The following is a 24,693-nucleotide window of genomic DNA, read 5'->3' on the forward strand; positions in this document are numbered from 1 at the left end:
CAGACAAAGGGAGAAGACCACGTGAACATGAAGGCAGAGATCACGGGGGTACCAGTGACCGCCAGGAGCTGAGAGCAGCGGGAACAGATCCCCCTCCACAGCCTCAGAGGGAGCCAGCCCTGCCCACACCTGGATCTTGGTCGAGTTGCCTCTAAGACTGGGGGACAGTAAATGTCTGCTGTCTAAGGCCCCCGCTCTGTGGTCCTTTGTCACAAAAGAAATGGTATTGGCTACAGTTTGGGCCCAAATAAAGATGTGGAGACCAACAGAAAGGACAGAGTTTGGAGGAGGGCAAGCAGGCTGGAAATAGAGGATATGGTGGGTGTCCTCGCAGTAGAAAAACCCACTCCGATCTCATGGAACATATTATATTTTCCCATGGGAAAGCCAGTAATCTTCTATCAGAACTTCTTAAAAATTAGCCAGGAGAAGATTTAGAAAGAGCATGAAAGAGCTTTTGGGGTGACATGAAGGTTCTATATCATGATGGTTGTGGTTGTTTATTACACGACGGGGCAAAATTTGTCAAAACTCATTGAATTGTACACAAAATTGATGAATTTTGTTGTATGTAAATTATAACTCAGTAAAACTGATTAAACTGAAAAATCAGCCCAGGAAAGAAATTTCTGGTTAATTTTGTTTGGTGGTGATTAGAGAGAAAATCAAAGAAGAAAAGAAAAAAAAAAAACCACTTGTTTTTGCAAACCATCTTTTTTTTTTTTTTTTTTTGCGGTACGCAGGCCTCTCACTGCCGCGGCCTCTCCAGTTGCGGAGCACAGGCTCCGGACATGCAGTCTCAGCAGCCGTGGCTCACGGACCCAGCCGCTCTATGGCATGTGGGATCTTCCCGGACCAGGGAACGAACCTGTGTCCCCTGCATTGGCAGGCGGACTCGCAACCACTGCGCCACCAGGGAAGCCTGCAAACCATCTTTTAAACAAGAAACCAGGCTAAAAATAGGCCATTTGATTTAAAACACGGTATGGAAAAGAAATAGAAGAAAGATAATTCTATAGCATTTTTATCAGAAAATGAAAACACGTGTATTTTAATATCCTCAGGCAGATAGTTAATCTGATATGGAAAATATAATAAAAATAAAACAAAAACCAGAAAATTTTCTTCTCCTTTTTTTAAAAATATTTATTTATTTATTTTTGACTGCATTGGGTCTTCGTTGCTACGTGCGGGCTTCCTCTAGTTGCGGCAAGCGGGGGCTACTCTTTGTTGCAGTGCGCGGGCTTATTGCGGTGGCTTCTCTTGTTGCAGAGCACGGGCTGTAGAGCGCAGGCTCAGTAGTTGTGGCGCATGGGCTTAGTTGCTCTGCGGCATGTGGGATCTTCCTGGACCAGGGCTCTAACCCGTGTCTCCTGGATTGGCAGGTGGATTCTTAACCACTGCACCACCAGGGAAGCCCCAATCTTCTTCTTCTGAGTTAAGAACAAAAATTCAAAGAACTCGTGAGTAATCCCTGAATACAAATGCTGTTAAATGCAGAAATATGCAGAGAAGCGTTCCTATTAGAACTAATGGACGGTTCACTGGTAAGTTTCAAATTAAAATATGAAGGGGGGGAGTGACCACATCACTGAAGGGTACCCATAGCTCCAGCCTCAACTGAATGCTATACACTGTGTACTCACATTGAGCATTTGCGGTATGTTCCGCACACGTAAACAAGTCCATGTGCTTTTAGAGGAGGTCCAAGGCCTTGAGCTTGGTCATGGAGAACAGGATGTTAATTGCAGTGTTGTTTTCTATCTCACAACCGGAAGTCTCCCACTCACATCTCTGTACATTCAGCATTGTGGTGCCCGAGAGAACCTGGGTTTGGTGCATCCTCAGCTGTAAAGGAGGGTGAGGGGAGCTACCTGGGCAGGTGTTGTGAGGGTCAAGGGAAGGGACAGAAAGCACCCAGAGAGGCCATCGGCTTTCTTAGGTTCCCCTACTTTCAACAATTTAATGCCTTTTCAAGTCACACCTCTGTGTTTTGGATGTTTTTATACTGCATTTTCTTTCTCTTACATATTATAGATAAAAAGGAGACATGCCTTCTGCCAAACGTTAGGTAGATAGCTAGTGGGAAGCAGCTGCATAGCACAGGGAGATCAGCTCAGTGCTTTGTGACCGCCTGGAGGGGTGGGAGGGAGAGAGATGCAAGAGGGAAGAGATATGGGAACATATGTATATGTATAACTGATTCACTTTGTTATAAAGCAAAAACTAACACACCATTGTAAAGCAATTATACCCTAATAAAGATGTTAAAAAAAAACCACTTTTCCATTTAAACTTGAAAAAGTTCCCAAAAGACCCCCTACATCAACCACCGAAGCTCATTTGGCAGTAAAAACAATAACATTCAGTGGACAACAAGAAATCTAAAACAATAGTTGTTTTAACAACAACAAAAAAAATCCAGCAGCTAATTAGTGTCTTTCCTATTTGAAAGAAGGTGGTGGGAAGTGGACAGAAGACCTTATAGGAAAGACAAAAAGAAAAGGAAAAGGAAAACAACAGTTTCCAGTTTGACAATCAAGCTGTCTTCTGCATCCATTTCATCCCAAGATGACCAAGCCAACGTGGAGGCTTTTTCCTCCTTCCCTTTTCTTTTCATGAGACCGATCACAACCAGCACTGCAGATTCCATCGAATTAAGGAATGCTGTTGCCTACATGTGTGAATGAGCTGTGAGTAAAGTACTGAAGCAGAGGACACCTAAAGTGAAACGTCTTCATGTATGTCCACGTGGCTGAGCAGCAAGTTAACCTTTCATACATGTGCTGAAGAAGAAGAGTTGGGTTTTATTTTATTTACTTTTCCCTGGACTGTGTTGAATGACTATCGTGTACAAGTTCAGGCTACTTTTTGCTGAGGATTAATGCACTGGGAGAGCTGAGAGAACACCGAACAGTAGAGCTGTCTTTTTCTTGACCAGTTCACCTTAGTTTCCCAAACTCTCAGCCTTTCCCTAATTCTTTCTCCTTTTTATTGTAGTAAAATGAACATAACACAAAATTCACCATTTGGATCATTTTACAATTCACTGTACCATTCAGTGGAATTTACTACTCTCACAGTGTTGTGCAACCATCACCACTGCCGAGCTGCCAAACATTTTCATCAACCAAGAGGAACCCTACACCCATTGGAAGGAGTCATTCCCTATTTCCCTCTCTTCCAAACCCCTGGCAACCACTAATGTATAATATTTTCCGTGTGTATGGATTTGCCATTGCTGGACATTTCGTATAAATGGAACCATACAATAAAAATACAAAAAAAGGAGACATGCCTTGTTTAGTTTGGCTTTAGAGAAAAATCCCAACATTGATACATACTAGCAGTGAGAACTGGGGCAAAATATGTAATCCATCTAGACCTTTGTTTCCTAATCTACAAAATGAGATAATACCTACCTTATGAGTTTGTTGTGAGGACTGGGTTTTATAATACATGTAAAGCACTTAGCACTATACCTAATGTTTAATTAAGTCCTCAGTAAATAGTATTAGATGATACTTTTAAATGGTTTTATTACAGCCTTTCCACAATTACATGGTGGCATATGAAACTACTGACTTTTAAATTTCCCATAAATCAACAAGTTTAAAATTAAGTTTATTATATTAAACTAAATCCAAATTAATAAAGAGCTGCTGAGTTTTATTTCATTCATTCCTCCTTCAACAGCTACTTAATTATTGAGGGTTTTCTATGTGCCCAATACTATTTTAGGCATGAGGTCAGAGCAGGGAATAAGACAGGTAGATACAGCCCCTCTCCTTACAGAGCTTACAGCCTAGAGGGGAGCAGATGTTATACTAATAAATGATGTACGGGGTAGATGCTGGGGAGACCAAAGGAGGAAGCGTGTGAAGGGCTGGGGAGGAGAGGGAATCACAATTTGATGTCTGAAAGGGAGGGCCTCATGGATGATGTAACATATAAGCAGAAAACATGAAGGCTCTGGGGGAACAACCCACATAGACGTCTGGGCAAGAGCATTCCAGGCAGAGGAGACAACACGTGCAAAGTCCCTGAGGCCAGAGCCTGCTTGGTGTGTTCAAGACACAAGAAGAGGGCCTATGTGATCAGAGCCATGAGACTAGTGGGGGTGGGGTGGGGGAGGAGAGCATCAGAGGAGAGATAGAGCCCTGGGAAGTGATGAGAGGAAGGGTTCTGAGCAGAGCGTGGCCACCCACCCCACCCCCATCCCTGGCTGCTTCAAAGGATCGTTCTTTTTGTTTTTATCTACATTTTAATAGGTTCGCTCCAGCAGCTGTGGGAGAGCAGACAGCAGGGAGGCCAGTTAGGGGCACGTGGGTGAGGGGGCAGCACAGTGGGCAAAGGTGATTCTGAAGGTGGAGCCAGGGGGACTTGCTGACGGCCAAACGCGGGCACGAGCGACAGAGCGAAGCTGAGGACTCCAAGGTTTTGTCCTGAGCAAACTGCCGTTCGCTGAGGGCGCGGGTTTGCTGAGAACGTTGGATGTTTGGGGTTTATTTTGTGAGTAGTAAGAAACCTAATAGGTGTTCAAGTAAGAGATATCAAGGAAGCGATTGTATACAGAAGCCCAGGCAAGAAGGAGACCTGGCAGCATCAACTTTACCAGATATTTAAAGCCCTGAGACTGGATGCGATCAATAATGAGGCAGTGAGTGAGGATAAGAGATCGCGGCCTGAGGAGCAGGCAGCACCCCTGAGCTGGGCAGACAGAGTGGGAGTCCTCGGGGCCCAGTGAGGAAGGGGCAGAGCTGTGCAGAGAGGGGGTCCCTTCATGCCTTCATCTATGGACCCACACAGGCCTGCGAGGAAGCTACCTGGGGCCAGGGGAAGGGTCACCTGCGGAGATTGGAGGGGAGAATCCCCAGCACCCACCCAGGGCCCAGGAGAGCGCCTAAGTCCAGAACCACAGTGGGTCCTCAAGTTCAAGGACACTGGGTGGAGTCGTCAGAAGGTGTTGGCCTCAGTAATGGGGCAAAATGCTGCTCTGGGCCCCCCACAAAAGCTTAAAAACAGGACCCGAAAGCATCAAACTCTTTCCAAATAGCTTAACTGTATCCCAGAACAAAGTACAGCAATACTTACATATATAAACAAAGTAAACTTCTCAATGTCTGGCATCCAATCAAAAATTACCTGGCATGGAAAACATTACTCACAACAAGCAGAAAGGCCAACCAATAGGAACAGCTTCAGAAATGACTCAGATGCTCAAATTAGTAGAAAATGACATGAACGCCATTATTAGAACATATTCCAGAGGTTCAAGATGCGAGAGGTGAGACCAAGCACTGAACATGGTACACACACACCAAGGTGAACTTCTAGAGACGAAACTACGATATGTGAAGTGGAAAATACACTGGATGGGGTTAACAGCGGATGAAATACTGCAGGAAAGATTAGTGACTTTAAAGGCAGGGCAATGGACATTATCCAAAATGAAACACTGAAAGAAAGACTGGCCAGGAATGAAACAGAGTAGCCGTTAACTGTGGACAAATTCAAGTGCCTGATACATGTGTGATGCAGTTACCAAGGCAGAAGAGAGGGGAGGGGCAGAAAGACTATCTGAAGAAATAATGGGTGAAAAATTTCCAAATCTGATAAACACTATAAACTCACACACACACATAAAACAAAACAAAGAAATGTAATGAAACTGGAGGACGAAAACCACATCATAGCACATCATAATCAAACTGCTTAAATCAGAGATAAAGACAAAATCTTAAGAGCAGGCAGTGATAAAAAGACACCGTGCATACAAAGGAATAAAGATAAGAATGACAGCAGACTTCTGATCAAAAACAACATAAGCCAGAAAACATTTTATTAGGGGTAAAAAAAAAAACATTAATTTAGAAATCGAAACTTAGCAAAAATATCATTCAAAAACAGAGATAAAAAAATATTTTTTTAGGGCTTCCCTGGTGGCGCAGTGGTTGAGAGTCCGCCTGCCGATGCAGGGGACACGGGTTTGTGCCCCGGTCCGGGAGGATCCCACATGCTGCGGAGCGGCTGGGCCCGTGAGCCATGGCCGCTGAGCCTGCGCTCAGCAACGGGAGAGGCCACAACAGTGAGAGACCCGTGTACCGCAAAAAAAAAAAAAAAAAAAAATTTTTTTTAGATATACAAAAGCTGAAAGAATTCATCACCCACAGACCTGTGCTTCAAGATCCACTGAGGGAAGTCCTTCAGGCAAAAGGGAAATGACAGCAAGTGGAGATGTGCATTCACACCTAGGGCTGAGGAGTCCTAGATATGCTACCTATGGGCTCAATATGAGATGTTGGATCTTATTGTTTAAACCTATTAAAAAGGGAATTTGCTGGAAAATGTGGTAAAAACATACAGTGGAGTATACAGGAAGGAGATTCTCACACTTGCTACAACACGGCTGAATCTGAAGGACATAATATTCCGTGAAATAAGCCTGTCACCGAGGACAACCATTGTGATTGCATTCACATGAGGTCCCCAGAGCAGTCAAATTTACAGACCGAGAAATGGAAGGGTGTTTGTAGGAGGCAGGGGGTGAGGGGAATGGGAGCGGAGGGTGCAGAGTTACATTTCCGCAAGATGGAAGGAGTTCTGTGGATGGAGGGTGGTGATGGTCGTACAATGTGAATACGGGTGACCCTTGAACAGTGCAGGTTTCAACTGCGTGGGTCTAGTTATACATGGATTTTTTTCCCATAAATACACAGTGGACTCTCCATATTCATGGGTTTCGCATCCACAGATTCAGCCAAACACGGATTGAAATTTCTCTCTGTGGTTGGTTGAATCTGTGGCTGTGGAACTACGGAAACAGAGGGCCAACTGCACCATGCCATCCTATCTAAGGGACTTGAACATCCATGGATTTTGGTATCTGCAGGGCCTGCTGGGACCGGTTCCCCCACGGATACCAAGGGACTGAATGCCTCTGAACGGTACTCTTCAAGTCAGATGGTTGATGGTCAGTTTTATGTGTATTTGACCACAATTTTACAGAGGGAATTGCCTGCTGAAAGCAAAAATAGTAACAGCATATGTGGGGCGTATGAGAAATATGGGGGTAGAAGATCCACAGCACCACGGGTGGGGAGAATGGCGGTGAGCAGCTAGGAATGGAAGGTGGCCAGTGGTGAGGCGAAGACCCTGTTATAAACCCTAACGCCACCACTCAGATAACCTCACAAGCAGTTATTCCTAATTAGCACACAGCAGATAAAATAGAATCATAAAAAAAAAATGCTTCTGTCCACCTTAAAGGCCTGGAAGCAGTGACACCCCAGTCGTAGTGACCACAGGTGCACACAGATACCAGAAATTATCAAAGCGTGTGCTTTAAATTTCAGTTATACTTCAACAAAGTTGTTTAAAATAAAAGCGGGATGAGCTGGCTGCACAGGCGAGACCTCCTGGGCTGGGGGGGATGTCACATCTCTCCACGTACCCGCTTCTCTCCTTCTGCAGCAGTGACGACACTGTGCGCTCTGACATTAGGTGTGGCCACGTCACTTGCTGTGTCCCGCAAAATGTCGATGAAAGTGACTCTATCAGTTCCTGAAGGGATCCTCACGAGCTAATGCACGTGGCGCCCAAGAGACAGCAGGAGCATGTGTGTAGCTGAGACTTGGGGCACCCTGGGTCTACCAATGCCAAGTGGAGCTGAGCCTCTGCCAGCATGAGTGCAGCAGGCAGTCTGAGTGAGAGATGGACTGCATGTATGCTGGGACACCTTTGTTACTACAGCTAACTTAGCCCATCCTCACTGAATACCCCGAGGTCCCATTACAGTGGAAGTTCTGTTTGGCACTAGAAAGCAAACCTGTCCGGTGGCCTCCGAGGTCTCTTCCACCTTGAAGACATGAGTTACAGGTCACAGGTGTCAGCAGCCTGGGTGTCTAACTAAGGTTCCCTTTCAAGCCTCCACCGACCTGTGCAGAGCTCGGTGCCTCTCACAGCATCACCCAGGTATTGCTGAGTCCCCGAATACTCAGACACAAGTTGGCTCCTGTCTCCCACCTCCTTCAGTTAATCAAGAAAAAACACAGTGACACAGAGACTGTGACCAGTGCCCCCGCCAAGACTGCCTCTGCCAAGGATGCCACGTCCCTTTGTTCCCAGTGTCACCGCCCCCCAGAATGTCAGGGTCATGCTGGATTCTCATCCCGAGCCCTTTCTAAGGCTCCCCTCCAGGGGACCAGGCCGCCGTTCTAGGTCTGACCCTTGTCTAGGAGCCCATCTGTCCCCACTGGTTCCTCCAGAGATACAACGGCCCCTACCCATGTGGGCCTCTGCCAGTCCTGGGGTATAGGACTCCTTGTGAGGCTGCAGCCCCTGAAGCTCCTAATTGCTCGTTAAATGTGACACACTGCCAGGGAGCAAAAAGGAAAGTACCAGGTGCTTCCAGGCCCCACTGACCTGAGGAGGGGTGGGCAAGACCTACTTTCGAAGAAATCCTTCTCCCTTCATTTCCATTAGACAAATTTCCGATGTGCCTAGGATTTTGGAAGGCTCCCCTGAAGAGAAAGGAGAAAATAACTGGAGAGAACACAAATTAATTTTGCAGTAAGTTTCCCTTCCACACAATCAACGGTACCTCAGAATCAAAGCAGTCTCCAAGAATATTTAGGAGAAATGTATTTTCTCTCAAAGATCTAACGCTGCTGAGGTGCAAATCATCTTTCACATTATTATTCAAGGAAGCTGGGCTCCTTCCCACCTCAGCTCTTGAGTACTTCCCTTTCAAGTTGTGATATTCGGCTTTGTATTTGCAAACTAGAACAAAAATGGCTTCTCTGGGTGGTTTTTCCAAAACAAATAGTCTTTTCCATAGGCCTATCTAAGTATTCGTTTTCCACAGTAAAGAAAACTGCTCTCAGCTTTGAAACAGTCGCTGAATTTCCATCACTCTGTCCAGGTTTCACAAATCACGAGGTCCAGTTTCGATAACTCCATGATTCCTTTCTTATGATCCACAGAAGTTCCTGACAGGAAGAAGCCTTAGATGTAAAGAATGGGATCACTGTCTTTCTTCTGAAATAGCTCTAATCAGAGTCAGTCTGCTATACACAGGAGTGCAAATCAAACCTGACTTGCACAAAGCCAGATGAGAAAACAAAGTGTCCCAGCCACTGAACAAGGGATATATACAAAAGAATTCCAGGAAATTACAGTTCTCACCACATTTCAGGATGGGGCCTCCTCTGTGATTTAGAAGCAAGGATATCTCTTTTCTGCTAGCATCAGACAGAAGAGTAAAATGCCGAGCCAGATAGCCTTTGGAGGGGAGGGGAAGATCTCGGGAAGGTCTGATGCCAATTTGGAGGACAAAGCCACATGGGCTTGAATAAAATGCATTTCCTGGCATTTTCCCCACCATCCAAGTCGCTTGGGAGCTTAGCCAGGGCCTATTTTTAGTATTCTACTGTGTCTTTTGAACAAGGTTGGGTCTTATGAGATACCACGTGGCCCTGGTCATGCTCCGATGGAGGAAAATCCCAACCAAAAATCTCTTCTCAGTCAACGTCTATCGCTGCATTTCCAACAGAAGGGGATTCTGAATTCAGTTGTGCTCCTTAAGTCAAAATATTCACCAACGACTCGTACCCGTAAAAATGCGTCCGCGGCTGAGAGCCCAGATGCTTCCTGCCCAAAGGCCACATTCCCTCAAGTGAGGTGCAGGGTGGCCAACGTCTACAGTCTTCTGGGGACTTTTTGGAACAGGTACGTCCTAAGCTTCTGTCAGTTTCCCCCAGACGCCAGCTCGGCCCCAGCGGCGACGGCCCCGGCAGGTCAGCCTGCCTCCCCGCCCGCAGGGCTGGCCTCCAGCTGGACACCTGAGGCCACGCACGGCCTCCTAGTTACACATTCACCCCGTCCCCGGGTTGATCATTCCGGCGCGGAGGAAGTCCTTCCCCGGCCGAGCGCCCCAGATGACGACGACCAAGCCTTTGGCAAAGCGCTGCCTTCCTCGCCAGTGCAGGCACATTGCCTCCTCTGCGCGAGAAAGGACCCCGCTGTCCCAGGCCCTGTGCCCACCCAGTCATCCCCAGGCCTGTGGACCGCCCTCCCCTCCCCGCCCCCCCGCGCCCCGCCCTCCCCGCCCCCCCGCGCGCCGACCCGGATCCTCGGCGCCCATCGGCCCTCCCCGCCCCGGCCTCCCCGCGCGCACGCGCGACCACAGCGGGGGCCGGGCCTCGCGCCCCTTCCCTCTTACCCTGCCAGTTCCGCCGCGTCCTGACCGGTGGGGGGGCGGGGCCGTGCGCCTGCGCGGAGCGGACAGTCTGGCGGGGCCGCAGCCGCGGAGTGGCAGGCCTTTGCCGTGGGGACAGCGGGCCCCTCCCTCCTCCGGTCCTCTGCCGGTGGCGTTCCCCACCAAGGCGCGGCCGCCGACCCGGCTTCCCTGCCACCGGCCCGGCGGAGCTGCAGACGTTGCCCCGCGAGAGGCGGAGCCGCTCCCAAGATGTCGCAGACGGCCATGTCCGAGACCTACGGTACGAGGCGGGGGCGCGGGCCGGGGCGCGGGTTCCCGGGCTCGCGGGCCGGGGTGGGGTGCTGGGGGCCCGGCCTTGCGGGCCGGGGTGGGGCGGGCGCGGGCGGCGGGGCGCGGATCCGAGTGCCGGGGCGCCGGCCGGCCGAGTGTGGCCAGTCTACGTGATCTGCTTCTCCGAGGGTCCTCTTGCTGGTTCTCCGCGTTCACGCCGGTAGGGTTTCCCTTTCTTAGTCTGATATCAGTAGTCAGGGTTTGGGCAGCCAGTTGGAGACTCGGCTTATCTGCGATATTGTCCCTAGCAAGGGACGTGAAGGACTTGAGGCGACGCCTGCAGTTGAGTGTGCTCCTCGGCTATTGCACTTGGAGCTTTCCTAGATTGGAAGTCTTCCTTTGCACTGAAATTACGAGGACTTACCGATAGGCAAGTTCATCCATTTCTATTTACAGAGACTTTTCAGGCTGCGTGATGGCTCTTTATAAATGTGTCTTTTTAAGACCGTAAGCACCTCCGAAGCACAACCCAGTCTGCTTGATCTTTGCTTCCTCTGTAGCACCCACACCTGAAGGCACCCAAGAGAGATTTTCTTTTTTTAATAAACGAAAGCCTTCCCAATTCATAAACTGTGTTTCTTTTTGTCCTGCGTGGTAAAAATAAACAACATAGTACACTTCTGCTTTGTATCAAGGTTGATGAGGTGTTCACCAGTCTGGAATCACTCTCAGATGTGTGCATTCTCAGATTAAGTCTGATTTGGACTTTACAGTCCCAGGGAGGGGCTCAAGTTCAAAACCATTACTTCTCGTCAAATCAGTCATGTCTCTCCTCCGTGTGTCCTGACATGCTGCCCCCTTTCCCATCAACAGATAGGTATGGACCGGCTTTATGGGCCGGCATGGTTTCCAACACTACAAGGTACCCACCGGCACTGCTCTGCTCTCAGGGAGTTTACGGCCCAGGGGGGATACAATGTTAATCCAGGTATGATACTAGTGAATGTTAAAAACTTAAGGCAGGAGTTCTGAAGGAATGTGGTCTCTGAAGGTATGTTAAAAAGAAACCTGACCCAGACCCAGGCCAGGGAGGCGTTAACCAGTGCGCACATACCCAGGCCCTGAGGGATCCAGGGTCCCTGTAAGAGGAGTGTGGTTGAGGCCCCTGGGCATTTGCTTCACCTTCAGCCACTCCTGTGACTGGTACCTGCCCTGTTCTTGGTAACGCTGGGAGCAGGATGGCTGTTCCTAGAAGGCTTAGGAAGTCCGACAGGACGTCCCTGGCTTGTAAGGATCAGTGTCATGGGAGCTTCTGATGCTACAGCACCTGTCACATCCACGTGGTCTGCCTCTGTCTGTAGAGAACCACAGTCAGATTTCCTAAAGAAAATCCATTTCTCCAGCAAGTTTTGGTTATGCTTTTGCTTTTTCTTTATTTTCAAGTGCTCCTTTGCCCACACTTTGTTTTTTCCTCTGACCCGGAGAAAGGAGCACATGGGAGGGGTGGAAAGTCCAAGTAGGAAACCAAGTGGGGTTATGAGTTAGGAGGAATATGGGAAGATAGAGATTTTGTTATTCAGTTGTCTCATATGAAACAATAACCTTGGTAAAATCTGGCATCTCCACTTGAGACAGAGCTCATCAAGCATCACAGGTTAACTGATCAGATTCTGTTCATCAGGCTTTGGCCTTTAGTGTTCTTATTTCATGATACCTTCCAAATATGTTTTTTATTTTTATTTCTTATTTTTTTGCGGTATGCGGGCCTCTCACTGTTGTGGCCTCTCCTGTTGTGGAGCACAGGCACCGGACCCGCAGGCTCAGCGGCCATGGCTCACGGGCCCAGCCGCTCCGTGGCATGTGGGATCTTCCCAGACCGGGACATGAACCCGTGTCTCCTGCATCGGCAGGCAGACTCTCAACCACTGCGCCACCAGGGAAGCCCTGTTTTTTACTTTTAACTAACTGAATTTAATCCTTCCCTCTAGTAGAAGAAACTCATAGAAATTAGTTTTAGGAAGAGCAAGGGTGGCACTTGAAAGTGCCAACCCAAAATAAAAGTCACCCAAAACCAAGTCCTAAGCTATCACCTTCACTTATCATTGGTAGATTGGCACAGCATTGGTTCCCAAAAGGAAAACAGGTTCCCTGCTTTTGGACGTTTGCCTGTTAGGTAGCTGGTAAAGGAATGTTTTGCCTAATCTTTAAATTCCTTTGTACTCTGTGCTCATTTTCTGCCTTCTGGAAAAGGAGTCTCTGTAGGTTGACAGGTGTATGATGAAACATAAAGAACCACTGCTTACCAGTGTACTGTTAATGAGCTCTGTCTACTTGCCTTTTCGCTTATTAAGGCAGTATTTCACCTGCCAGGGACTGAATAGGGTTCAGTATTTTGCTGCTCTGAAAGCACCAACCACATGAATAACATATGTTATGTAATACTTTACTTAATATTGTAATACAACATTGAAATCTCAAACACATAGGTTTCTGATTGAAACCCTCCCTCTGAATATCCCTAAACCGAAAGTGTTTCCCAAAGATTGTTAGATCCACAGCGTTCTTAATGCTCTGGCCACTTAGTATGGCTTGGGGCTTCCCAAGGAGCTCCAGACTGACTGATCAGAAATTGCCTTTAATTTCTGATACCAAGATCTGTGAGACAAAACGAACGAATCGAATAGGTAGTATCGAGCAGTGATGTTCAGAAAGGAGCTGAGAAGCGTTAAGCGGTGTAGAACAGCGGTCCCCGACCTTTTTGGCACCAGGGACCGGTTTTGTGGAAGACAGTTGTTCCATGGACGAGGGGGCGGGGAGGGTTCAGGCAGTAATGCCAGTGATGGGGAGCAATGGGGAGCGCCAGGGAGGGACGGGGAGCGGCGGGGAGCGACGGGGAGCTGCGGATGAAGCTTTGTTTGCTCGCCGCCACTCACTTCCTGCTGTGCCACCCAGTTCCCAACAGGCCACGGATGGTAATGGTCCGCAGCCCTGGTTTGGGGACCCCTGGTGTAGAAGATGCTAGAAATTAAAAAAAAAAAAAAAAAAAAAAATGTAAGGGCTGAGACAGTTTGAGAGTGAGGAAAAGTCTAAGCCAAATCTCTATATACACTGGACTTTATGCATTCTACAGTGACAACAATTTATGAAGCCAGGACACAAATCGTTGGTCATATACTAGTTTTATTAGTGATACCGTATATACTCAATATTTTTATTTTGTGCTTTATTTTGAAAGTATTACAACATTTGACATATAACTTTGAGAATTATCAGGACATGTTCTTTTTAGAATGTTATCACTATAGGTTGCTGTGGGTTGAATTGTGTCCCCTAAAAGGTATGTTCAAGTTCAGGTCCTAAGCCCAGGCAACCTGTGGATGTGACCTTATTTGGAAATAGGGTCTTTACTGATGTAATCAGGTTCAGTTGAGGTCATGTTGGATTAGGGTGAGCTCTCATTCAATGACTGGCATCCTTATAAGTTGAGAGGAATTTGATATAGACACATGGAGGGAAAATGTGATGTAAAGAGAGGCTGAAGTCGAAGTGATGTGACTACAAGCCCAGGACCACCAAGGATGGCCGGCAGCCACCAGAAGCTAGGAAGAGGCAAGGAGGGGTCCTTCCCTGGCATCCTCAGAGAGATCCTGGCCCTGCCAGCACCTTGACTTTGGACTTCTAACCTAGAACTACGAGACTACCACATAAGCCATCCAGTTCGTGGCATTTTGTTATAGCAGCCATAGGAAACTAATACATAGGCGTTGTAGCAGCCATAGGAAACTAATACATAGGAGTTGGTAGTCAAAATATGATTCAGGGAGAAATTCAGGCTTGATAAAGCAAAGTGGAGTGAGGAGAACATTCTAGGCAAAGGAAATAACGTCTTCAGAGTCATCTGGTTCCAATGAAGTGTGAAAAAACTTGCTGTTAGGGAAATCACCTAAATTGCCATTACTGTGTTTTGTTAGACAGGGCATGTAAAAAATGTCAACAAAGGAAGCATATAACATCAGAATAAAAGGACGTTTCTCTAAATTGAATACATTTATCATTTTAAATGTTTGTATTTTTCTTTTTCTCACCATTGAAAATTGGTGAGCAAGAACCGAAGTTTGGGGAGCACTGCAACCACCGTGGTTCTCAACTGCACGTGCCCCGAGCCCCCTGCTGTGTTAAGATGCAGATTCTGGTTTTGCATATTCACTTCTGCACCTGCCCAGCTCCCAGGCTGTGCATGCACTGTTGGTCCAAGGACCACAGCTGCATCTCAGGACATTATTCTGTACAATGCCTCCAGGCCGTAGAACTTTGAAAACATTGTTCTTTGGAAAATCAGAAGTTTATGAGAATTTTTCATGGTCATTTGAACTATAAAGCATTCCAATCCTTGCCTGTCATTTGCCTTTCTCTGAAGTCTCCTAAATATTTCTAGCCACGTCAGTCCCTCAAGCTAAATATCTTGTTTTCAACTCCCTACCTACCTATTACATGTGGATGGCTGAGAGGTAGCCTACCCCATGTCCCAAACCCAACTAATTACCCGTTGCTATTCCCCAGGTACCCATTTGCCTAAGAGATGATCTTTGCTCTGAATATTTTTTTGGAATGAGAAGAAAGCTGAAGTTTCTTTGATTTTTTTTTTTTTCCCCTAAACCATCCGTTAGAGACTGCTCAGACCGATGGAATAGATTTTTTTTATTTCCCATTTCTAACAAATCCATTAGAATACTCGCCAGTGGAAATAGTTTGAGGGAAAACCTGTGATTCCTCTGTGTCCTGTCTGTAACACTTGCCTTTGGACGTCACAGCTTTCTCTGCCAGTCTCATCTTGGTAATGGACTGAGTTCCACATGTCTAAAGAAGACTTTTGCTTCTCTGTAGCTGTGACTATGAATCAAAAGCTAAAATGATGTGCAGGATACTATTGTCTAAAGGCGGATCAAGCAAGGCAGATGTAAAGGATAGGGTACTACAGCACAACACATAAGTCAAACGAACACTGTCTACAAATTGTCTTCCTTTGTAATCCCCACTAAGCTTTCTAAACAAAAATAAGTTTACATTGAGAGAGATTTGGCCAATAAATAAATCCCTGATGATGACGGTTGTGATACCTGGGGAATCATGCTTGATTGCTCTGCCACAGCTAGATGCAACCCTACACTACACTGCAGAACAGTAATTGCTTATATGACAACACTTAGTGACCTTGGCCTTCTGATTCTTCCTATTTCTCTTATATGCTGTGTTTTGGGCAGTTAAGAAGTCGTAAAAAGCAGCTCATATTTAGAAATGGGGGGGAGGGACACCATTCATAAAGTGCTGATACTTTATGAATGAGACGATGTATTTTAGAGGGAGGTTTACCATTTTTCAAATGTGAAGTTTTAATCTTCCAGAAGAGACTGCGGACTTAAAAACACAGCATCTTTCCCTCCTTTGTTGTAATTTAAAATATGGTTACGTGCCACGTGCTTGCTCCGATGAATAGAAAAGCTGACTGGAAGATGTAGTTTAATTCTTTTCTTTATGGTAGAAGTCTACCGGTTTTTTACATTGTATGTAATATAAATGCAATTCTAATTAAAACCTCTCCAAAGAGGTCACACAGGCATCCTTTTGGAGAATGGACTTCCCTTGGGAAGTCACATCTGAAATCAGCTCCCAGCGGTTGGAGCTGAGGGCTGCAGAGGCACCATTGCTTTGATTCTGGGGCAGCAGCCCTTGACTGCTGCCCATTTGAATGTAACTGCACCTGCAGAGAGAAGATGATGGTCATATGGCAGCTGGCTGGCCTGCAGGTGCAGGAGCCCAGAGGCAAGCCTCAGTGTGTCCATCAGGCACTTCAGGGAGGCTGGCACCCTGCCCTGGGGCCTGGGGCACCCAGGCAGACTTCTTCCCACCCTGGGGACAGATACCAGGTGACGGGAATCTTTGTTCACCAAACATTCAAATGCCCGGCAGTTGGTAGTTATTAAATACATTCGTTGAATGCACTCACCTCGTTCTAAATCCATGTTTACTTAACCACCTTCTGATTATAAATTGACTCTACAGGATCAAAAATAAAATTTTTTAGAAATTATGCTTAAAAGGAAACTTCTGTTCTATAGATAATAGATTGTTAGCTCTTTTGGTCATTTTCTGAGGTAGAAGGTTTCCAACTGCAAGTGGCATAGGTAATATGAAAGTGTATATATTTTTTCATTTTAGAGTACTTTATTCAAGTATTGGTCTGTCGGAATTCATTCTAGTGCACTCTTCTTGTTGAGTTTGAACATGTATTTTTGAAAATAGCTATAGATGAGGTTTCAGGGCTGGTTGATTCAGAAGCTCAGCCATGTCAGCAAGGACCTAAATTTTTAACATCTCTCTCCTCTGGCTGTATTATCCTCATCCCCTGAGCCATAAAACGGCTACTGTTTGTAATCTGGGTACCCTTCCTTGTTTACATCCATAGAAAAGAGGGGTGCTTTCCCATGTTTATGAAATAAAGTTCATCATCCCCATCTGATTGGGCCAAGTTAGGTCAAGTGCCTGCCCTGGACCAGTTACAGGCAGGGTAATGCCTTGCTCTCTTTAGCTGAAACCTGTGTTTCTAATCCAGTCTCAGGAAGGGAGAAGGGGCCTGGGAATCGGTTTTTAAAAACAGCGCCTGTCCTGGAGTTCTGGGGTCCTGTTTCCCGAGGTTACTGTGGCTCCTTGGGGGAAGGCTGTTAGGCAGACAACATCTACCACAGCAGTGCCTCCTAGTCTCCAAAAAATGTCAGCTGCGGTTCAGTTTGAACTTGTTTCTTCCAGTTAGTGATTTTCCTGAAGTAGAGGACAGACTTAGATGTCCCTTCTCCAATGGGGAGGACGCAGCAGAGTTGTGGAAAGAGCACGGACCTCCACCGTGGGCGAGCACCGATGGGAAAACCTGATCTTCTTAGGAAGAGCGAAATTTCTCTTGTTATTTTGCAGACACAATATACTTGCCTTTGACCTTAGTTCTCATTGTCTTTGTGAAGCCGATAAAAATATTTGGTGTTTTGAAGACTAACATTTACCTTCAGAACCACTTTACCTTTAACCATTTACCTTCAGAACCACTAATACTTTGTGGAGGGAGACGGGGAATGGAAGTCAATTATTTGGTGGCCATTGCTGTTTCCCCACTTTTCATAAATTAACACCTTGAGTAATTTTGTCATAAACTTGTACGTAATTTTGAAATCCTTCTCCTCCATTTCGTCTCTGATCACTGATGACCCCCTGGATCTCATTGCTCTAGTGCGTGTGCTAGACACACACTGGATGTTTGATACGAGTCAGAATCTATCTCTAACTCAGGACACAATTGGGAGGTGGGTGCTGAAGCCTGTACCTTCTCAACTAATGCCGGAGACCTTTCCCGTTCACATGGGGTGCTTTCATTTCTGTGTAATCTCTAAAATTGCAGATACTATTATGGTACTTGAGGCTTGCTCCAAAGTTGTAGTTCAGAAAGACACGTTTTCTGTATGAATCCTCAAATACAAAAATTACTGTTCAACTTTTCTCTTTTCATTACCCCAGTTGGAGTGTTCTCTGAAACATTTTGACAAACAGCTTGCCCTTATTTCTTCATATAATTTTATCCTCTCGTATACCTCAATCAGATTTAACATTCTACTCTTTAAAGTATTCAAACTTATTTCCTGGTTAAGGATAATTGTTTTTTTATTAGGTCTCTTCATTTCTGTCTGCTTCACTGGCCGCCAACTTCCTTTTCTGGGCAGTTTCTACTTTAGGAGAAGAATTCCTTTTCTTTATTTTTTCATATTATTACATCAAGTAGGTATCACCTAAGAACTTGCGGGTTTGATGCTGGGTCGCTGGCCAGGCTCACTCACCTGCGAAGGAACCTCAGGCCCCCAGTGGGTCTGACCCACACGAGCGTGTCCGCACAGTCTCAGAGCCTGTCCGTGACCTTGAGCAGCCCCTGGGGTCTGTGCTGAGAATGTTAAACCCACCGTGTCACAGCTCCTCTCTGCCGTCATTTAACTCAGGCTCAGGCAAGGCCCCAGTGCCGCTGCCACCAGCCAGGCTGCTCGCCGCCTGTCCCGCCGCCATCCATAGGTCACTGCTCTCCTGCCACCCAGACCGGCCGCCTCGCCTAAGCCAACGCTCCACCAAGGGTTTTGCTGCTTGAGTCCCCCTGCCCAGTGAACTAGAACTGTTTTTTTTTTGGAAGCACTACATGTCATCTGATGTTCTGTGCGATACTTTGTCCTCCTTGTTGCTGTTCCCTGGTGTCCTCGGGGCTGTTCCTTACCCGCCAAGTTCCCCTAGTCTGGGGTCCCGCTCTCTACTACAGCCCCTTGTCCACCCTGGGCGACGGCGGGGTCCCTGCTTGTATTTTCAGTTCCTTGATGTCATTGCCTGTCCCCTTCTTCGCCTTCTCTTCTGCCCCCACTTTGAGGCCCTCACGTCCCCGGCTGCTCTCTGGATGTTGTCACATGCCCCGTCCCAGTCACCCTCACCCGTCCTCCCCCTTAGGAGTTGCGGGCTCCCGGCCCCTCCAGCCCCTTCTGTTGGGGCGATGAGCGCCCGCGCCTTCCCTTCGCCTCTTCCTCAGCTGCGCTCGCGCTGTGACCCCGGCCCTGGTTCCCCACCATCTGCCCTGCCCACTGCCGTGCGGGCAAAGCTCTTCTCCGATTGAGACCTCTGTAGACAGATGGCCTGTGCATCCGGCTGGGTGCTCGGGGTGCCTGGTCACCCTTCCCTCTCTCCTGGCCAGCTCGCTTTTCCTCTGCATCTGCTGTTTTAAACCTTCGTTGATCTCAAGCCCTCAGCTCACCTCCACTAGGTGACAGGAAGAGGAAGGTGCCATGCCGAGGAGTCTCCCTGCCCTGCCGCCCCTTCTCCGCCTGTCTTCACCTCCACACCTCACCTTAGCCCTGGTCCTACTGTCTCAAGAAAAGAGGTCTCTGTCGCGGCGGACACTAAGCCCTGCCTCCTGCCTCACACCTCATCTCTCAAGGCTTACGGACGTGTGTCACCAGTCATCCCTTTTCCGCTGGTCACTTCCCACCTGCTGGCATCCACACTGCACTCTCCCCTCACTGACCTGGCCCTTCTTTCCATCCCAGCCAAGCTCTGGTCAGAGCTGCCAGCGCTTTTCATCTGCAGCCTCTTGCATCCCCCGCCCTTCAGCAGCCCACCCTCGGCCCCAGCTCCAGTGGCCTGGCTCACCTCGGGGTGCTGGGGGTGACCTTACCGAGCTTCCGTTCACAGCACTTAGAGGAGCCACCTGCCCAGATCTCCTCCATGGTCGTGGGCATTTGAAGTGTGATCTCTGAATCTGCACCCACAACATGCATATGTCCTCAGAGCCTTCAGGCTTTCTTACCTCAGTTGTTGGTATCACTGACCAGCTGGTCCCTAAGCCGGAAACCCAGGACCCCTTCTCAGATGACCCACTGTCCCAGCACCTTTTGTGCCAGGAAGCAGAATACACGGAATGAATCCTGCAGTCAAGGCCATCATCCACCTTTGCTTCCTTTCTGACCTCTGGAAACCTTAAAAGCAGAACCAGTGCTTGGAGAAACGAGGAAGGCAGAGGCCATATGGTCTACTCAGCGTGACTTGATTTTCTTGAGGCTGAAGGTCAGTGGTGGAGCGGATGTGCGGGGCTCTTAGTGCCCCTTTCTGGCCCGGTGCCCAGCTCCCCGTCACTCGTCATTGTCCGTGTAGCCACAGTCATGCTGTAGCACGTGCGGCCGATCTGCTGTGGTCCAGGAAATTGGAGGTTGCTTGAAACGAGTGTAAAAACAAGTCAGTAGGGCTTCCCTGGTGGCGCACTGGTTGAGAGTCCACCTGCCGATGCAGGGGACACGGGTTCGTGCCCCGGTCCGGGAGGATCCCACGTGCCGCGGAGCGGCTGGACCCGTGAGCCATGGCCGCTGAGCCTGCGCGTCCGGAGCCTGTGCTCCGCAACGGGAGAGGCCACAACAGCGAGAGGCCCACGTACCGCAAAAAAAAAAAAGTCAGTAGGTTCCAAATGAGGTTTCCCCCATGGAGTTAATCCTTTGGCTTTGTGTTAGCTGCTTCAGCGGAGGCCATTTTTTCCTGATCCAATTTTGTCCGTGTTCCTCAATGACTGACTTTTGCCCAAGACTGGTTTCTAATTATTCATTACCTTTCCTGTTACCTCATTTAACATTTCTCATGCAAAATTGAAAATACATTAGTAGCGTATATCCCTTTTAGGTTTTCTATTTTGGGATATGCGCTTTCCCCCACCCTCAAGCTTAGGTCATTCTGAGGAAACCCTCATAATGATCACAAGTCAGATGCAAAAAATTTCTTTGTGATTTTGAGCAAAGTGACATCCACTGTTATAAAACAACATCAAATCCAACTGAAGTAGACATAATTATTTAGCTCACAATTGGTTACCTTATACAGCCTAACAATGTGCCCTACACACCCCTCCATAAATTGCTTTGTAACATGCCTAGTTACCTGCTCCTGGTAAGCCTTTTTTGTAGCAGTTAAGCACCGTACACTTGTCATATAAAACATACATGATATGCAATGTGTATGTCATCCAACTTCCGGCAAGGAAAGAGGGGGGAAAAAAAAAACGCAGATCATAAAAACAAAAGAAATCAGTAAAGCCAGCGAGCGCACTTTCTACCAAACCCATGGATATGGGCCTCGTGAGTGAAGGCCTCACTGCTGTGAGAAACCAGCCAACCTCACGCCCCGAGAAGAGAGTGCCAGGTTTTGTAGATGATGCCACTGAGCTCCGAGGAAGCCTGTGAAATCCAGAGCCCCTCGTCCACAGGAGGAGTTTAACGGAAACTCTTTGTAAGTTGGATCCTTGTCACCTACAGGGAACAAGTCATTGCCGGTTGTGGTGCTTGGTCGTGTTTGTGTCAACCAAACACATGTATCTCCAGACAGAAAATAACAGGACACACAGCCTCGCATCTCACCTGCCGGTCCCTCCCTCTGGGTACCACGTCCTCCTTGAAGCACACCCTTCAGTGGTCCTTTCAGTGTGGGATCTGCAGAGTCAACTTACAGAGTCACTGTCTGATAATACCACCTATTCTTTCATTTTTTTATAGAACTTTTTATTTTGAGATCATGATAGATTCATAAGTTTAAGAAAAAATAGAGCTCTCACAGACCCTTTCCCCTGTTGCCCACAGTGGGAACGTTGCAAAATGGTCGTAAGATAACCAGGATTTTGATGTTGCCATGGCTACCGATACAGATCACTTCTATCAGCACAGAGATCTCTCCTGCACCCTTTAAAGGCACACACTCTTCCTCCCTGCCCCCACCCCTCCCTAGGCCCTGGCAACCGCTCATCTGTTCATCTGTTTCAGGAGTGTTCTGTAAGTGGAATCATGCAGTGTGTAATCTTCTGGGATTGACTTCTTCACACAGCATAATTCTCTGGAGATCCATCCAGCTTATCGCATGTGTGAATGGTTCACTCCTCTTTATTGCTTAGTACTGTTCCTTGGTCTGAATGTACTAATTTGTTTAGCCAGTCACCTGTTGAAGAACATCTGGGTTCTTTCCAATTTTTAGCGATTACAAATAAAGCTGCTACAAACATTCATGTGCAGGGTTTTGTGTGAACATAAGTCTTCATTTTTCTGGGATAAATGCCTGGAAGTGCAGTTGCTGAGTCATCTGGTGGTTGCTTGTTTAGCTTTTTTGAGAAACTGTCAAGCTGTTTTCCAGTTCACTGTACCATTTTATATTTCTACCAGCAATGTATGAGTGATCTAGTTTCTGCACATCCTGGCCAGCATTTGGTGTTGTCACTACTTTTTATTTTAGCCTTTCTGTTAACGTGTAGTGATACCTTATTATGGTTTTATTTACATTTTTCTAAAAATTGGCTAATGACCTTAAACATATTTTCATGTGTTTATTTGCCATTTGTATCTCCTTTTCAGTGAAATGCCTCTTCATGTCTTATGCCCATTTTCTAATTGGGCTGTTTGATTTTTTAATTAATTAATTAATTATTGAATTATAGTTGATTTACGATATTGTATTAGTTTCAGGTGTATAGGAAGGTGATTCATTTACATAGTTATTCAGATTCTTTTCCATTATATGTTATTACAAGATATTGAATATAGTTCCCTGTGCTATAGAGTAAATCCTTGTGGCTTATCTATTTTACGTATAGTAGTTTGTATCTGTTAAGCCCCACCTCCTAATTTATCCCTCTCCCTCCCTCTTTCCCCTTTGATAACCATAAGTTTGTTTCCTATGTCTGTGAGCCTGTTTCTCTCTTGTATATAGATTCATTTGTACTATTCTTTAGGTTCCACATACAAGTGATATCACAATAATATTTGTCTGACTTACTTCACTAAGTGTGATATTCTCTATGCTGCTGCAAATGGCAATATTTCATTCTTTTTTATGGCTGAGGAATGTTCTATTGTACATACATACCACATCTTCTTAATCCAGTTGTCTGTTGATGGGCACTTGGGTTGCTTCCATATCATGGCTATTGTACATAATGCTTCCGTGAACATTGGGGTGCATGTATCTTTTCAAATTAGAGTTTGTCTTTTCTGGATATATACCCAGGAGTGGGATTGCTGGATCATATGGTAGCCATATTTTTAGTTTTTGAGGAACCCCCATACTTTTTTCCATAGTGGTTGCACAGATTTACATTTCCATCGACAGTGTAGGAGGGTTCCATTTTCTCGACACCCTCTCCAGCATTTGTTATTTGTAGACTTTTTTTTTTAACATCTTTATTGGAGTATAATTGCTTTACAGTGGTGTATTAGTTTCTGCTTTATAACAAAGTAAATCAGTTATACATATACATATGTCCCCATATCTCTTCCCTCTTGCATCTCCCTCCCTCCCACTTTCCCTATCCCACCCCTCTAGGTGGTCACAAAGCACTGAGCTGATCTCCCTGTGCTTTGCAGCTGCTTCCCACTAGCTATCTATTTTACGTTTGGTAGTGTATGTATATCCATGCCACTCTCTCACTTCATCCCAGCTTAACCCTTCCCCCTCCGCATATCCTCAAGTCCATTCTCTGGTAGGTCTGCATCTTTATTCCCGTCTTGCCCCTAGGTTCTTCTGATCATTTTTTTCTTTTTTTTTTTAGATTCCATATATATGTGTTAGCATACGGTATTTGTTTTTCTCTTTCTGACTTACCTCACTCTGTATGACAGTCTCTAGGTCCATCCACCTCATTACAGATAACTCAGTTTCGTTCCTTTTTATGGCTGAGTAATATTCCATTGTATATATGTGCCACATCTTCTTTATCCATTCATCTGTTGATGGACACTTTGGTTGCTTCCATGTCCTGGCTATTGTAAAAAGAGCTGCAATGAATATTTTGGTACATGACTCTTTTTGAATTATGGTTTTCTCAGGGTATATGCCCAGTAATGGAATTTCTGGGTCGTATGGTAGTTCTATTTTTAGTTTTTTAAGGAAACTCCACACTGTTCTCCATAGTGACTGTATCAATTTACATTCCCATCAACAGTGCAAGAGGGTCCCCTTTTCTCCACACCCTCTCCAGCATTTATTGTTTCTAGATTTTTTGATGATGGCCATTCTGACCGGTGTGAGATGATATCTCACTGTAGTTTCCATTTGCATTTCTCTAATGATTAATGATGTTGAGAATTCTTTCATGTGTTTGTTGGCAATCTGTATATCTTCTTTGGAGAAATGTCTATTTAGGTCTTCTGCCCATTTTTGGATTGAGTTGTTTGGTTTTTTTGATATTGAGCTGCATGAGTTGCTTGTATATTTTGGAGATTAATCCTTTGTCAGTTGCTTCATTTGCAAATATTTTCTCCCATTCTGAGGATTGTCTTTTCGTCTTGTTTGTGGTTTCCTTTGCTGTGCAAAAGCTTTTAAGTTTCATTAGGTCCCATTTGTTTATTTTTATTTCCATTTCTCTAGGAGGTGGGTCAAAAAGGATCTTGCTGTGATTTATGTCATAGAGTGTTCTGCCTATGTTTTCCTCTAAGAGTTTGATGGTGTCTGGCCTTACATTTAAGTCTTTAATCCATTTTGAGTTTATTTTTGTATATGGTGTCAGGGAGTGTTCTAATTTCATTCTTTTACATGTAGCTGTCCAGTTTTCCCAGCACTACTTATTGAAGAGGCTGTCTTTTCTCCACTGTATATTCTTGCCTCCTTTATCA

At 46.3% G+C, this 24,693-nt stretch overlaps 1 protein-coding gene and 1 long non-coding RNA gene across 4 annotated transcripts in view; one reads left to right on the forward strand and one right to left on the reverse strand.

Annotated features, from left to right (window-relative positions):
- Positions 1-1,383: 1,383 nt before the first annotated feature.
- LOC116741242 lies at positions 1,384-9,741 on the reverse strand. The gene is made up of 3 exons (XR_004346083.1): positions 8,425-9,741; positions 1,647-1,848; positions 1,384-1,433 (listed from the first exon to the last, which is right to left on the reverse strand). It is a non-coding gene; the product is annotated as an uncharacterized LOC116741242 (long non-coding RNA).
- A 494-nt stretch (positions 9,742-10,235) lies between these two features.
- Positions 10,236-24,693, forward strand: part of RAB4A (RAB4A, member RAS oncogene family) — a 75,157-nt gene continuing 60,699 nt past the window's right edge. Inside the window, exon 1 of one of the 3 annotated variants that reach the window (XM_032607428.1) lies at positions 10,236-10,499. In XM_032607428.1, the coding sequence (XP_032463319.1) occupies positions 10,469-10,499 (31 nt within the window). In that variant the 5' untranslated portion in view covers positions 10,236-10,468. The remainder of the gene's footprint in view (positions 10,500-24,693) is intronic. The other 2 variants (XM_032607429.1, XM_032607427.1) reach the window with 2 other exon arrangements.

This window comes from Phocoena sinus, chromosome 16 (assembly GCF_008692025.1).
Source record: "Phocoena sinus isolate mPhoSin1 chromosome 16, mPhoSin1.pri, whole genome shotgun sequence".
NCBI classification, from domain to species: domain Eukaryota; kingdom Metazoa; phylum Chordata; class Mammalia; order Artiodactyla; family Phocoenidae; genus Phocoena; species Phocoena sinus.